The 17,022-nt window shown below is 33.3% G+C and overlaps 1 protein-coding gene across 5 annotated transcripts in view; it reads right to left on the reverse strand.

Annotated features, from left to right (window-relative positions):
* Window positions 1-17,022, reverse strand: part of ABLIM1 (actin binding LIM protein 1) — a 389,888-nt gene that overhangs the window by 13,983 nt on the left and 358,883 nt on the right. For 4 of the 5 annotated variants that reach the window (XM_074295684.1, XM_074295681.1, XM_074295679.1 and 1 more), the window contains exons 13-17: window positions 11,935-12,039; window positions 9,752-9,799; window positions 6,953-7,099; window positions 4,644-4,735; window positions 4,409-4,514 (exon numbers count right to left, since the gene is read on the reverse strand). In XM_074295684.1, the coding sequence (XP_074151785.1) occupies window positions 4,409-4,514; window positions 4,644-4,735; window positions 6,953-7,099; window positions 9,752-9,799; window positions 11,935-12,039 (498 nt within the window). The remainder of the gene's footprint in view (window positions 1-4,408; window positions 4,515-4,643; window positions 4,736-6,952; window positions 7,100-9,751; window positions 9,800-11,934; window positions 12,040-17,022) is intronic. The other variant, XM_074295682.1, reaches the window with a different exon arrangement.

Here is a 17,022-nt window from a genome sequence, read left to right on the forward strand (position 1 = left end):
TTTAGTTATTTGTGTGATGTCTGATCTCTTTAGTCTGTAAACTCCATAAAGACGGGAGACAAGCCTTTGTATTTCTCTTACATTACTCAATATGTGATGATCTGTAGGTAACAAGCACTTACTAAAAGTTTACAGAGTGACTGAGTAATGGAAAGGCATAATGGTGTTGTGCATATAGTTCTAGATTTGGAATCAAGGAAGACCTATGATTAAATCGTGACAATGCAGGACGATGACAACACATGTGATGATTGCTACCATCCTTTTCACCTCCCAAGAAGATGGCTGCTTCACCAAAAATAGACAGTTATGTCTCTGTGGTTGTATAATTGTAGATTTTTAAAAGTATATATTTTTAAATCTCTGAGATATTCTATCAATTAACATATTCTGAACAGCTATTGTAGCTAGGAAATAGATTAGGTTCAGAATTGAGCTGGAGGATAGTAGTCTGGATGGCATTTGGAAAAATGTGAAGTTGTTTCAATAATACCCAAACTATTCCTTCCTATAAGATCCTATCTTTTTTTTTTTTTACCTCAATATAACACTGAAAGGCTATGATCCATAGAACATCAAAATCTTATAATAATTATAATTACATGAGCCCTGAAGGGCAACAGAAACTCCCACTATGAGCATAAAAAGGCTGTGGCATGTTCCCAATTATGATAGGTGAGAAGAATCAGAGATGAGTAGAAAAGAAAGGTAGTCATGCAGCAAAAAATGAGAGATAGAAAGTATGTCAGTCTATTAAGTATTCACTTTATGCTAGGCACTGTGCTAAGTGTTAGGGTTACAAAGAATGGTAAAAGACAGTTCCTGCTCTTGAAGAGCTCAAATCTATTGAGAGAGACATCATGTAAATAACTATATAGAAAAGCTATATATGAGATAAATAGGATATGATTAATAGAGGGAAGACACTAGAATAAAGGGAGATTGAGCCAGAGAGACCTAAGATTGCCCTGGGATACACAAAACACAAATCAAGTAGAGTGTCTCTGGAGGCTTTATATAGATGAACAAAAAGAAGTCATAAGATAGTCAAGTATTTGTAGTTTATATGATCACAGTGAGCAAAATAAAGAGATAAGAGATCCAGAAATATACTCAAGCAAGGTAAAAAACACTGACTAAAGCAATAATCAGAAGATCTGGGTTTGAATTAATGATTCATTATTTAGTTTTATTTATTAGAATTGTGAATTGAGATAAATCATCTAACCTCTCTGAATCCTTACCTACTCTTAAAATGAAGAGGTAGGAGTATCCTAGGGAATTCTGGCCTTATGAAGTTTAACATATCTATGAATGACTTAGACATAAATAATATGCCTATCAAATCTGCAGATGGCACAAAGCTAGGAGAGGATTAGCTCACTCAGTGGATACCACAGTTGGGATCTGAAAGGATCTCAACAGTTTCAAACTATGGATTTAATCTTAATAGATTAAATATGATGAAGATAGAAGTGCTTTAAGATCAAGAAATAACACAAGGAAAGCCAGAGTAGAGAAGAATATAGAATTGATTCGAGGAATAGAAAATAATCTGGTTAGAGTGGATTTTTGGAGTGCCTGGAGAGCGGTCAAATTAGATAAGGTAGGTTGGGTTCATCAAACACTGACCTATTTTTAATCACTTCTTTCTTGATCATCTAGTCTGTTGTACTTATAAACTTGCTGTTTGCTTTTCTAAACTAGTACTAACATGTTTTAATGACCGTTACCTTATATTTAAAGTCTAATAACTTCATTTGTTCTTTTCTCCTTATTTCCCTTGAGATTTACTACCATTTGTCCACTCAAATGAATTTGTTGTTTTGCCCAGTTTCATCACCATCATTACATTTAATTGCTGGCAGTTCTACAGGTATTTAAGGGTTGCCAAGTATTTTAGATCTGTTATCCCCTCTGACCCTCACAAGGAGAAGATGTAGGTATCATTATTATCTTCATCTTGCAGATGAGAAAAATGAATCCAAAAGAGGTTAAGTTACTTTTTTGGAGTCACACAATTAGTAAATATTTGAGATGGAATTTGAACTCGAGTTTTCCAAGTATATAAACAATAACCATAGACAAATTGGAAATATTCAATAGAGGGAAGGAACTAAAAGGGAGATCAGGAAAGGCTTCCTAGAGAAGATAAGATATTATCTGGCACTCGAGGTAAGCCAGAGAATATAGGAGAAAGAGATGAAAAGAAAGAGCATTCCAGGTTTGGGATTAGGAGATCTGAGGGACAGCAAGAAAACCAATGTCCTTGGATTGCAGATTATGTTGGGAAGTGTAAAGTGTAAGAAGATTGGAATGGTGGGGAATGAGGCAGATTATGAAGGGCTTTGAATGGTAAACAGTATTTTGTATATGACTCTGGAGGAAAAAAAGGAGACTGGAGTTTATTGGGTTGGTGTGTGTGTGTGTGTGTGTGTGTGTGTGTGTGTGTGTGTGTGTGTATGAGACATGGTCAAACATGGGCTTTGGAAAGATTGCTTTCATAGAAAAGAAAGGATGGAGTGGAGTAGGGAGAGACTTGTGGCAAAGAGACTAGCCAGCAGGTTATTTTAATACTCCAGGTGTGAGTGAAGGGATCTGCATTTGGGTAATGTCAGAGGAGAAAAGGGGACATATGTGAAAGATGTTATGAAGGCAAAATAACAGGCTTTGGTAACATTGGGTATAAGGAGTGGGAAAGTGAAGAGTTGAGAATAATATATCCATAATATGTCCCTGAAACATCCTCTTGGTAATTTGGTGTAGCAAAAGATACTTTATTCATTTTATAGTTATTCTGAACAGAATTTTGTAAAGTACTGTATTTTTATTAGCAGTCAATAAATACTTTAAACACCTACTATGTATGTGGCAACGCACTAAGTTGACAGGCAAAAAAGTTCCTGTTCTCAAGGAGCTCATAATCTAATGCAGGAGAACAACAAGCAAATAAATATATACAAATAAGCTATATGTGGAAAAATATATCAATGATTTATAAAATATTGATAATTGCATTGATTTATTTTATATGCTAAAGCTAAGGATTATTTCAATTGTGTTCGAGTTTTGAGGGTTTTTTTAAGTATAGCATCACATCACTAGCAAATAGGAATAATTTTGTCTTCTCTAAATAAACCCTTAATATATTTCTATAACTTTAATAACAGTAGCCAAAGGGGGCATTCTTGTTTCAGTCTTATTTATACTGGCCAAGTTTTTAAGAATTCTATTGCAAATCTAATGCAGATCTAATAGATCTAGTATATGTAAATATAATTTCTCACATGTATTCTTCTCATTAGCAGTGATAGTTGAAGTTATGGATTAAATGAGATTGACAAGGCAAAGAATGTAAGAATGTAGAAACAAGAGGACTTCTATGAGGACTCATAAAAAAGAAGAGTCAGCAGTTGTAGAAAGGATAAAACTATAGAGATAAGGTGATTGTGTGTCAAAAGGCAAGGGAGTAGAAAGTATCCAGTAAGAGGCCATAGCTAATAATGATAAATATTACCATTAAAAAAAAAAAGATAAGAAAGTTATTAAGCTTTAATAGATCAAATTGCATGTAGACTTGGGGTATCTTGTGAAGTATGTGTGTGTAGATATATGTATATAAAGTTCTCATTTTATGTAAATTTGCATAATGTGAATTAACATAAAATAATTCATATTCCCCCCACCCCCACCAAAAAAGACAAAAAAGAAAAGAAAACAAAACAAAAACACAACACCTTTCAAATAATAGGGAATTCAAATAGCACAAAAAGACAGCAAATACAGCATACCATTACCAACTTTCAGTTTCTTCTGGTATCAAGAGGAGGAGAGTGAATGTATGATGAAAATATGTGAGTAATCACAGCTAGATTTCTGGGAAAGCAGTTTCATGAATGGAGGAGTATAGAAGAGAGGGAGAAAGTAGAAAAAGAGAACAGCATTTTTTCTTCATGAAATTTCTCTTATACCTGCCTGAGGTGGATCCTAATTACTGAGAACTTGATTTCAATTTGTTATTATTAAAGACCCCAAACTCTGTCATTCTGGTGAATTTCTTGAATGTAATATGGATGTTGTGATGTGACCTGTCCAATTAAACAGTAGATCTCACTTTCTCAGACATAATTTACCCTTGAAAAACAATGAGAGCAAGAATACTGAACTTGAGAACTGGTTGGAACTACAAAGATAAGGAAATAGATGGAAAAACAGAACAATTGGTAAAAGGAGATTTCAGATGAATGGACATTTCTAGGGAGACATAAATCATGCAGTTTATACCTTTTTGTCACAGAAAACTACTGTTTTATCAAATGGTAAAGTTATGTTGACTTAGATGAAAGACAAAATACATTCATATAGTCCCAAAACCCAATTAAAGGAAGTCTGTGGATGCGCTACTCACATGAATTTAGTGGTGAATCATATCGGCTTGCTGAAAGGGAAGTCCTTTCCCGCGTCTCTTTTTCCATTTCTTCCTTCAGGATCAATTGCCCCAGACCTGAGTTGAGCTATTTGTTGGGAATGGAAAAATAAATGTGAATGAAGCCTAAATTGTTTCTAGTGAACTGTATATAAATCTCAGGAAATTTCTGAAAGAATTTAATGAAAGCAATAAGGCAACTTCCCAGATGACAAACCTTCAACAGCTGCTCTTCTTGAAGTTGCCTGCGTCTCTGAAGCTCTTCCTCATCTTCCTCACGACCACTTGATCTGCGCCTCATATCTGTTCCTATTTCCATAGTAAAGAGAACTTCTTATATAAGCCCTGTCACAAGAAATAATCCTAAAGAACCAATCTGGTTATCTTCAATAAGTTAGTAATAGTGACAAAGCCAGCAGTGCTTTTTATATAGCATTCCTGAACAAGCCAGAAAAATTTCCACCCTGGCCACCTCTATATACATGCAATTGAACTAATTAAGGTTTTGTTCAATTTGCTATGTGAGTACAAGCCACTATACCAGAAAAATAATATCTACCACCAAATGATCAATTGGAATCTGCTTTGTTCTTCTTGTCTGAAGGTTCTAAGTAGACACACTTTAAGTCAACAATAGGGAGTTTCTGTTTAGGAATCCATACTGTCAAATACCATAACCCAATATTTGATCTATGTATTAGGGATTCAAGTTCTGCTTAGGGAATGGAAACATTTATTTAGCTGAAAAAAATTTACTAGTCTGGAATACTTATCTCTTCCTGAATGTATACACTCATAATATGGACATTACATAAAACTTATTCTCATTACATTGTCTCAACTCAATTTTATAGGATATTTTTGGACAACAATAAAAGGAATATTTATTTTTGTTTTTTTTCTTAACTTCATTAAGGATGACTCTGGATTCTGCAAGGCCAGATGAGGAGACCACAAATTCTGGAGGATCTAGAAATTGTATGGATGTTGAATAGGAAGGCTATATTATAGTATAGGTTTTTTGTCTATGGATTAGTCTAACTTCAAAAAGCAGCATCATCAGAATGTTGGCCTCTGGGTATTAAAGTTTTTTGTCTATTACATCTTTTGAAGATTTTCAAATAAGTTGGAAAGGCAAAATTTGCCCTGTGTTGGGAAGCACCTGAAGTGATAAAATAATGGATCTATGAAAATAATAAAGAATAGGCCAAATAGACTTATCTTCCATTAAAGACTCATACAGCTAGAACTGGAAGGGATCTCAAAGATCATGTAGTCCAAATTTCTTATTATAATGGAAACTGAAGCCAAAGAAGTTAGGTGACTTGTCCAGGTCATAGAAACAGTTAATATCAAAGAAGGGATATGAACTCAGGTGCTGAATGCATTCTTCACTGAGCCATGTTGATTCCTCAATCATTCCTACACATTTAAGTAACAATAAATTCACAAACTTTTAAAAAGATAATAAAAGGAAAAAAGAATACAATGAAAATGAGATACCTTTATGATGGGTGATGGTAAGTTTTGAATGATGATGATGATAACAACATATTTAAGTGATGCTTTAAAATTCGCAAAGTTTTACATATATTATTTTATTTCAACCTCACCATAACCCTATGAGATAGATGCTACTATTATCTATATTTTACAGATGAGAAAACAGGCTTAAAATGATATGTTCAGGGTCATAAAGCTAGCATCTGAAGAAGGATTTGAAACCACATCTTTTCTCCAAACACAACACTGTGCAATGTTTAACTGCAGAAATTTGGAAAGAGAACTTTAAGTCAACATTATCATAGCTGACACCCCAATTCTGAATAGGCCTTTCAGTTTGTTAGCACCTCAGTAAGCCAACTGTGTAGACACAAAGGTACATATACAAACATATTTTGACTAAATTCAAATACAATGAATGAAACAGCTAAAAGGTGACCTCATAGATGAAAAAGTATGGAATTGGTGACAATGATGCAGGTAAAGACATGCAATCAACATCACTTGTGTTGGGATGCTTCCTGAACATCAATGAACTGTGCCATGGTCTTTCATGGTACTGCAGAAAAGGGTCTATTCCAGGTGCTGTTAAAAGAGAAGGCTACTGAAAAAAGCAAAATACCAGGAGATGATTTATGTAGGAATAAATAACTTACTAAAGAGCTCAACCAATTTTTCTAAGCAAGAATTATATGCAATAACAATGCATATTATTTTCTGGGGCTATGTCATAGATGAGATAATGTTATAATGAAATCTTTCCAGTAGTTCTAATAAACTTCCTACCAAATTCAGAGCTGGAGTAGATTAAATTATAACAGGTTCTAGTACATATAGATAGAGAAATTTCAAATACTTTACATCTAAATTAGTACCATATTAGTTCCTATTTCTGTCTCTTTTCTTTTTGGCATTTTCCTCACAAATTTTTCTAACATGTTAAAAATTTTTTTCACACATTGCTATGAATTACTAGCACCCTTTGAACCTTGTCCATTTGACTTAGTTGCTTCATTTGCATACCTACGGCAGCAAGTGAGGGGGGACCTGGCCAGTGGTCCGTCTCAATCTTTGGTATCTCGTTGGGATCTGGAGCATGAGCTGCTGGGAACTTGGAGGACTTGATGATATCCTCTGAAGACTTGCTCTGTGCTGCTAGGGCAGCTGGATCTAGAGGGTAACCAGGGGGAACTTAGAGCTATTGATTTAAAGCACTTATGGTATAATCTCCCAGCATTGGAGTCCCTGGTCCCCTGGTCAAAATTTTAACTCCAAAGGAATCCAATCACCATTAGCATCAATTGTATTTCCATTGCTACTCAGAGGTAACCAGAGTCAACTAGATTAATTTTTCCTATATTCAATGCCAAATGCAAGAGCTTGGTCTCACCTTATATTTATTTAGAACAGTTTCATGTTAGAAGGATTAGTGATAAAAGGGGCTAAGGGTGATGACACATCAAGCAGACTTTTGACTCAATGAGAATTCATCAGCATGCTTGTTTGTTTTGGAGTCTTGGGTAAGAAGCTAAAATGGATTAGTAATGTTGCATTAATTTTAAATTATTATATTTATGGAACTTGCTTTCTTAAACAAGGGGAGGGGAAAAAAAACAAACAGAAATGGACAAATCAATTGTGTTTGTAGGAAATTGTATTTAGCAATGTAATATGTGCCTGTCATATCTATTAACCATTTTCATTCAAAGTTTGGCACATACAAATGAGCCATTTGCTTTTAAATGAATGAAGGTCAAAGTGGATGTAATTATTATACTCATATTTCTTTTCTCCATATTATACTTAGCTGTAAGCAAGAGTTAGATCTAACTCTAAATACATGTTACAAATCAGAGATCAAAAGGGATAAATTATAAAACTAAGTAATTTCAGTATGCTAAACCTCAGCTCTGTCTTTATTAAAGTGTTTACAGGTAAATTGGACCTAGTACAATACTAATTTGTTTTAAAAATATGCTTTTCAAATAACAGGATTTTAGAATGAAAAAGGAACCTGGAAGATCATAGAGTCCAAAATAGTCTCTCATTTGCTCATATGAGCAAACAAATTAACGAATTAAGAGGTTAAGTGACTCAAAATCTAATGAATGACAGAGCTAATCCAATTGTAGGAAACAACTCTCTGGATTCCTAGTCAGTATCATTTCTAGTAAACCATATTATTCTTGATTAATCTACATCAAGTTAGAGATAAAGTCTTCAGAAGTAATTTTAATAGAAAAGTACCAACACTATTTCTTTGTTGTAAATAATATATTATCTAAACTTCTTAAATTTAAATTGTGTGATTTGTGTTTTGAATTAAATGCAAGGAGAGAGAATACTATATGTAAGAATATATAAACTGATACCCTAATTTTTGGGAAATTATTTTTTAGGGAAACAAAAACATGACTTCAAACAGTACTTACGGATTAGATTTGGTGAAATCAGTAGTTAAACATTCACAAATTAATGAGAGGGTGGGAAGACACATTAAAACCATAAAAAACAAACAAAAATAATGTTAAGAAACTTAAAATGCAAGCATATTATGTAAAACTTAAAAAAAGAACAAACTGAAAGAACCTCAAGCCATTTGAAATTTTTTTTTTTTGCTTTTCCCCTCAAACTTTGATGTTTAGTTTTTTCTTGAACATTTTAAACCATATTTTTTATTTTGAGTTGTGATGTTTATCTGACAATTTATTCCAAAGACAGTTTTCAAGTTTCCAGGTACAACTTGGATATATATATATTTACGTAAATAAATGTGTATATATAAATATTAAACACTCCCAATAAATCAAGCACACCCCTGAAGAAAGCCTTTGTTTTCTATCTGTCTATAAAGACATAAAGATGATACAGTCTTTTAAGAGATCCAATGATTATGGAAGAAAACACAATTTACACAGAATGATGACATTCCTTCATAAAAATACTAATTTCTTATCAAGAGAAAGAGAACAATTTTAGCAAAAGTTTGTTTATTATGCATCAAGTAATAGTTGGTCAATTTATTTCTCTATCCTGTAACCAAAGAATTCCACAATCTTAAAGCTAAGAATTAAAGATTAGGCTAGGCTAGTCATCTTGTCCAACTAATTCCTTTTTTTTTTTTTTTTTTTTTTTTTTTTAATAGATGAGGAAATTGAGATCTAGAGAGATGAAGATGTTCAAGATTATATAACTGATAAGGGGCCAAGTTGGGATCAGAACCCTACCCAGCTTCAAGACCAACACTTTCTACTAATTCACATAAACTTCAAGGCTATCTAGATTCTAAGAGAGATGCTAAAGGAACTGGGTAACTGAGCAACTAAACTGACTTTGGTTTAACCAAAGAAACTTTGTCTCATTTACTTTCATTTGTTGGTCTAACTAGGTTCCTGCTATTTAAAGTTGTTGGGGTTATATATGCTTTCTAGGCGATTATTATAGTTAGGAAGTCTACATGCAATATAAATCTTACAGTAAAACTCTTTACCACAAAGAGAAAGAAAATTGTTTTTTGTTTTTTTGGCTGCTTGATCCAGTTTAGCAAGACTATATGACCTAAATTCAATTGGGTACTTCTATAATACAATCTTACCATAATAAATTCACTTCCTGTAGAAAATTAACTGTTTATGGCATATGCATAAAATTTGTACCTTTAGGGATCATAATTAAATACTGCATCTTTGAATTATTCTATATATGATTGGAAACTCCTACTGGATGCTATAATTTTGTTAAAAGTCTTGGATAAGTACTTCAGTGGACAGCAAAGTTGTGAATTTGAGTATTTAAGAGTTATGAGGAGGAAAGCAGGTTTACCATGTTGTTTGTAGATGGGTGGTTTTCGGTATATGTTGATTCCTTGATCTGTGGAATGAAAAAGCAAAGATGTGTGAGTACGGAGACTAGTTCAGTTATGGGATAAGAAAAAAAAAATAAACCAAATGTTAAGCCAGTGTGAAGAGTCTTGAACAAAAAAAGACCAGAAAGTTGACTTTTGTATTACAAAGAGTTAGTTTATTTGAAGGAAAAACACAAAAATGAGTGAATTATCAGACATATGACATGGAATTCTTTGTAATACATCTTACAATAAATGCTGATGTAACCAAGATGTAAGCCACTTAATTCATATATATGTACATATATATATTTCATTAAGAGTGTGATTAAAAAATTAGAAAAATGAAAACAGAGATGTTTTGATGGTGTGAAAGACAGAACTATTTTGAAGGTTAAAAAACACCCCCAAATTGCTGCTGTCTGGAAATTGAGCTTCCGGTACATACCGGTGTCCAATTTATTTTTCAATTAATGAGTTGAACTGAGTGTGAAGCAATTAAAAGAAATTACAAATCACAGAAAATGCTTTCTATTCTAAAAAAAAAAATCAGATGTTTTCATGGGATGCTTAATCTAATCTTAATTTGTATGGGACAGTAACCACTTACTTAGTGCTAATTAAGACCCTTCCTTCTACTAGCAATAATTATATCTGATAAAATCAGATATATTTTCTCCTCAAATCTTAAGGAATTAAATCTTCATGGAGCATTAAGGAACTAAAAGTTACAAATATAAATTTATTCTCAAAGTTAAGTGAAATTTATAACTACAGAAGATAGTTCTAAATTAGAACCATTTTGTCTAGGAAAGATCTTTCAGCAATGTAGATGGCAAACTATTCAATTAGTTATGATCTTAGAGAATTGCAAGGGTCAGAAATGTTAATTTTTTTGCCCATGGTCATAGTCAATTTGGTTCAGTTGGGCTTTAAATTCAGGCCACCTGACTCTGAGAACAACTCTCTATTATTATGTCATTGATGCCTCAATTTAAAGTCACAGAACAAACCAAACCCTACAGATATTTTGAGGCATCATAGGATTTAGAGTAAGAGGAAACCTTAGAATGTAGTCCAATGCTTTCATTTTATTCATGAAAAAACAATCCCAGAGAAGGAAAATGACTTGTTAAAAATCACATAGGTTGTAGATAGCTAAGATTCAAATTCAGGTCCTCTGATTCTAAATCCAGTAATCCTCAGTTTTACTGCAATTTCTTGGCTTAAATAGAAAAAAAAACTATAAGTTTGCCAATTGTTAACTAAAATTAAAATAATGAGTAATTTATTAAAAGAATTTTCAAATAAACAGAGGTCAAAAATGTGATAAGATGGAGAATTTTATCTTTATTGACAATTAAAGCTTACCATAGCTTGAACTCTATGATAACTATAACTGGCAAACTCTGGTTGATCCTGTATCCCTTAGAGGGCTGAGCTAATTCTACCATTAAGACAATGAATTTTATTTTCCTACAAAACACTGACTTCTTTTCCTACCTCTTGCAAGCAAACAACCATCTGTAGATTTAGTGAATGCTTACAAATAACAAATAAGTCCAGAGCCTCTAGCCCTTAGCCTGAAAGGGAAGGCTTCTTGGTGGGCTACTATGCAGTCATACTGCAACAAATGATTAATTTTAAATCATAAAAGGAACAATCAATTTATCTAGTGTCACATCTGTAGGACAGGAAATTAAAAGTCTGTAGGAATATTCTTACAATTGAGACAAAGAAGGAATTGCTTTGAGATATAAAAAACAAGATCCCTGAAGGTATAAAGTTTAACATTGATGATAGCAAGAAAGCTTCACTTGTAATGTGTACCAAACCATATCATGAACTAATATCTAGGAATAATTAATATAGAACATGAAAAATTATTTTCCTTTTGAGTCACCACAAGTATAACTTCAATATCACCCCCCCATAAGCCATCATAAAAAATCCCAAATAAAAAGCACCCCAAAGAATCCTTTATCAACACCCTATATTTTGTGTATAAAACTGTTCTAAGGACAGAAGCTACAATATAGGGCATGTCAACTGTATGCATCCCAATAAAAGAGCGTGAGGTAATGGAGACGAGACAAAGGTTTTACAGGCTACATTCTACACTGTGACGGGACACCAAGACACATACAGTGTCAGCTCCTACCTGGAACATGGAAATGTTTAGGGGCCTGAGCGTAAGTTGGAGTTAGAGGGCGGCTGTCTGGCCGATAAGGGAGAGGGGAGTTCCGGCCGCTGGATGGCTCATTGCCTCCAATGAGAAGAATGGAGAAAACAAAATGAGAGAAGGGAGAGTGACAAAAGAAGGGGAAAGCAAGCATAATAAAAATTCAAAACAACAAACTGAAAGGAGATAAACCGAAGAGGAAAAAAAAAGGAAAGAAAACCAAATAAGTTATCAATTTTGCTAGCACAGGTGATTTTAAGTTTAGTATTCTGAGAAAGGGAGATTCATGTTCAAGGGAGAACTGAGTTAAAGGCAGCTGGCAACAAGATGCTTCATTCCGATGGCATGCGATTGGATGCTGGAAGCAAGCAGCATACTGGTTAGATGGTCAATATAAGAAAGAGAAATGGGAAGTTTCTTGTTCATGATTTAGAATCAAGATTAAAACAGTTAAAGTTCAAGCATATAAAGTACTGGCTTTGCAAACTCAAATACAACCATTTCCCAAGCATGTAGGCAGATGCTGGCAATCAGAGCATGTTTGTCTAAACTGAAGGCTAGGTCTGTTAGAAAACCCACGTTGTTACACAATTTTTCCCCTAACTAGGCAATATGATTTCTTGCACTATGATTCTTTTGTCTTCTAACTTTGAAAGGGCAACGTGGAATTCAATTTTTGATATCTATACCTTATTTGCTTCTCCTCCCTTATACCTCTCTCTTGAAAAGTTAAGATTCCACTATGATCACCATTCATAGGAGGCAGAAAAACTTAATTGATTTAATAACTTCTGACAATGTAAGCTCAGGAGAATCTCTTTGGGGGCTATCTAAAATGGGCTGATAGTCTAAATTGGACGGTTCCTTTCTTTTCATTGGAATCTTTATATTACTTCTATTTCTACTGGATGAAATTTAAATGAGGAAGCACCATTAGGGGGTATTGAAGTCTGTCAAGTTATATCAGTAACATTTAAAAATCATATATATCTAAATACATACATATTTGCAAAATGTTAGAGTATTGCAAGCAAATTCTTTAAATTTTGCTGCCTGATTTCAGATTGTATTGCTTAAAAACTGTAGTTTATTAGAAAGAAAATTAAATGTTTATTTTGAGTATGTAATTTTAGACAATGAAAACAAAGACTCATAAAATAAATAGTATGTTATTACAAAGGTGAGGTTTGAATTTCCAAATGTAGCTCTTAAGACATGATATTTCATAAAGTTGGCTATGCAATTGAAGTTGCATTTGACAAGTCCATAGTGCAATACTACACTCCCAAAATTTTATAAAGATTAATTTACTGTTTCATACATTAGGCTATAATCAGCTAAAAGTTAAGAAATTTTATAACAATTCTTGTTCTTCTTTAGAAAGGCAACAGTGAATAAACTTCTATCATATCCAAACACTTTACCATATGAGAATTTGCTCAGTTTTGTCATCAGATAAACTGAGATTAAAAATTAGCATTAACTTAATAAAATTTAAAATAGATAGGGGTTGGATTTACATGCTTTTAAGGAAGAAATACATTAAATGAAATGATTAATTCTTATTCTGCTTAATCAATGGAATAGTTATTTTTGAGTTGAAGAATATCTCCTAAATTCTTTTCAGCTCTTTTAATTAAAGGTTTCAATAGAGAAAATACCCATCAGTGGAATTACTGTCTTTTTTTTTTATACCTTATTCATTGTAGTAAATATTCAACATCTCTGAACCAATAGTTTCCCATTCAAAGAATGTTTTACCACGAACTGAAAACACTGGATATTCTTTATAAGGAAACTAGATAATTACAATTCTTGGGCAATTCTTGGAAAAGAAAGCCTAGAAATTTCTTCTCAAAGAATTCATCTTGTTCCGTCAGTTATAGATTTTTACTTGGCAGCAGTATCTTGGCTGTTACCACTGTGGAATTTGGAATTCATGGGGTCCAATGCCTTCATTTTACAGATACAGAAAACCAGTCCAGAAGGTGATTAAGTGACTGAGAGTCACACAAGTAAGCAACTAAGGCAGGATTTGAATCTACATCTTCTGACTTACTACTTCAAGATATGGCCAGGAGCTATAGCCTTCAGGAAAAAGTATTCAGTGTTATTAATTTAATTCAAACCACAAGACCAAAATGAAATTCGGAAAAGGAGAATTTCACTTATTTCTGGACTCTGTGACTTCATTGGGATAGTGAATTCACAGAGAAGAAATTTTTACCCATATAGATCAATAATTGTTTTGCAAATTCCAATAGAGTTGTGATGTAAAGAGCCATCCACATCCAAAGAAAGAACTATGGAGATTGAATGTGGATCAAAACATAGTATTTTCACATTTTTGTTGTTGTTGTTTGTTTGCTTGTGTTTTTTCCCTTTTGATCTGATTTTTCTTGTATTTCCACAAATGTGGAAATATGTTTAGAAGAATTGCACATGTTTAACCTACCTTGGATTGTTTACTATCTTGGGGAGGTGGGGAGGGAGAAAGAAAAATATGGAAAACAAGATTTTGCAAAGATGAATACTGAAAACTATCTTTGCATGTATTTGGAAAAATAAAATATGATTAAAGTTAAAAAAAATAAGGTGCTAGAACTCTTATCCTAAAAAATAAAACAAAAAAAAATTGTTCTGCAAGCTAACATACTAGAAAGTAACCTAGAACACTGATATAATTGGTCAGTTTCTTGGCCAAGTTCACAAAACAAGCATGTGTTAGAAGTGGGACTTGAATCTAGGTTTTCCATACTCTTAAGGTCAGCTCTCTATGTATTATACTAAGGCTCCTTCTAATAAAATATTTAGAAAAGTGTCTGGCATATAGTAGGTGTTCAATAAATGTTTATTAAGCTTTGGACATTATTGATCAATATCACAACTATATCTAAAAAAGAAAGAATATTCAAACATACAGCAAAACATGCTATTTAGAATGCATGGAATAATCATTTCCCTAGCATGATTTAAGGATCTCAGAGAGATGCAATATTGAAATTCCTACAAAAGTCAATTAGAATCCAATAGAATACAGTTGAAACAATGGCTTCTCTATTAGACAAGTTCATTACTGAATGAACCAGCTAATTAGTCTTCCTTGGAAATACTTCACAGGCAATAGGACCTCCCAGTCTCTAGAATGGTTCCTTGCTCAAAACACAAATATACCTCAATCTATCAAAGAAGTATTTCAAAAGTTTGCCAAAGCTTCCACATGACTTTTTAATCTGCCAAAACATTTGTGACTAGAATTCACATTCTTTTTTCTTCATATCTTCTATCTGGGGGATCATTGTTTTTCCTGCTCTCTGATTGTAACCTAAGGCAGAGTAGAAGGTGCCAAGAGAGCTAATATCACACAGGTGAAAAAGGTAACCATCCCAACACATACGAGGAGGGGAATGAAAGTCTATCTTTCCCAAATAGTTCCTCCATATGCCTGTCTCCACTCTTTTAACAGAGATTTATTTAATAAAGCTTTTCATGGCACTAGATGCACATATTCATTTATAAGATGATATTTATTGATATCAGAAGCTTCTTGAAAGGTGACATTGATATAGGGAAGGGGAGCAGAATAGATTTGAGGATCCTGAAAGGGGATAAGAGCATGACTCAGGGAAATTGTGGATGGCAGATCACTTTCTATTTTCACATTTTGTCCTGAGCTGACTTTGGTGACCAGTAGAAATAAGACAATTAAGTACTGAACAAATTAAGTATGCTTTTAATAGACTCTCAGAGTGGGAAAGAATCTTGGAGAGCTAAGGAAAATGAAGCCCAGAGAAAACAGGATTAATCAAAGTGTGGTAAAAGGCAGGATAGCACTGTGGAGAGGGCACTAGATTTGGAGTCAAGATTAGAATTTGATTATGGTCTCAGGCTCTTACTAGCTATGTGATTCTGGGAAAATAGCCTAATCTCTCCTAATTTCAGTTTCTTCTTTGGTAAAAATGAAGATAATAATGGCAATTTTACCCCAGGATTGTTATGATGAACCAAAGAGATAAAGCACTCAACCACTCTGCAAACTTTAAAGTATTATATAAAGTAAATGCAGAGCAGTAGTATTATCTAGGTCTCCTAAATTTTTAACTGCATCAGAAAATTGAGGTTGACAGAAGTCTGAGAAATGGATAAGTTAAAGGGAATAAAAGAGGATAATACAATGGTGTAATTGTAGTAAAAAGGTATAACTAAAAAAGCTGACATCCAACATAAAGAATATAAAAGTAAATGAAATCTCCAAGTCATATCTATGAAGCCGACAGTCCCCTTTCTAAGATAAACCTTTCCCTTAAGAAATGTAATCACTATTCCTCTGCAGAGATATAAATTCAAATATAGTAATGCTATTTATAGTTATATTTATTATTACTATAAATAGCATTATAGTTATTTGACTATTAAAATAACTTGTTCCTCACATTCAGGAGTGTGTGTGTGTGTGTGTGTGTGTGTGTGTGTGTGTAAATAAATATATTTATAATCTGGTGATCCTAAATTGTTATGGAGCCTAACTAACAAGGTTAAAAATTAGTCAACGAGGGTATACAAACATAATTTATCTCAGTCCTTTATTTCTAATTCTTTACCATACAACAGTGGCCCTTTACATTTATAGAGAGAAGGGAAGAAAAAACCCTTACATCTTTTCTTTTTTAATGATGGAGGTGATCATTGTCATTTATCTGGATCAAGCTATGGAGGGTTGTTAAAGCTCTTCAGCTTTAGGACATCTGACATTCAAACTATAGTTTGGGAAATAAACCTGATTCATCCTTCAGTAAGTAAGTCACTCTGTAGACAACTTTTGAAATGTTTTATCCCCTATTTCTTTCCTTTATTGGTTCTACCACTTCAGTTTTATGGCAGACAAATAGCCTGTTTTATTTACTTTCCCATAGTGAGAGGCATCTGGTGAGAGAAGCCTGAAGCAGTGCTCAGCTTTTGCACTCTAAATTTTTGCCCTATAAATTTCCTAGTTATAATTTTCAAATGTGATGCCCTTGCTAATATGGTCCTGAGCCTCATAAAACATTGGGAACTTCTAAAATTTCT

This window comes from Sminthopsis crassicaudata, chromosome 2 (genome assembly GCF_048593235.1).
Source record: "Sminthopsis crassicaudata isolate SCR6 chromosome 2, ASM4859323v1, whole genome shotgun sequence".
Lineage (NCBI taxonomy): Eukaryota > Metazoa > Chordata > Mammalia > Dasyuromorphia > Dasyuridae > Sminthopsis > Sminthopsis crassicaudata.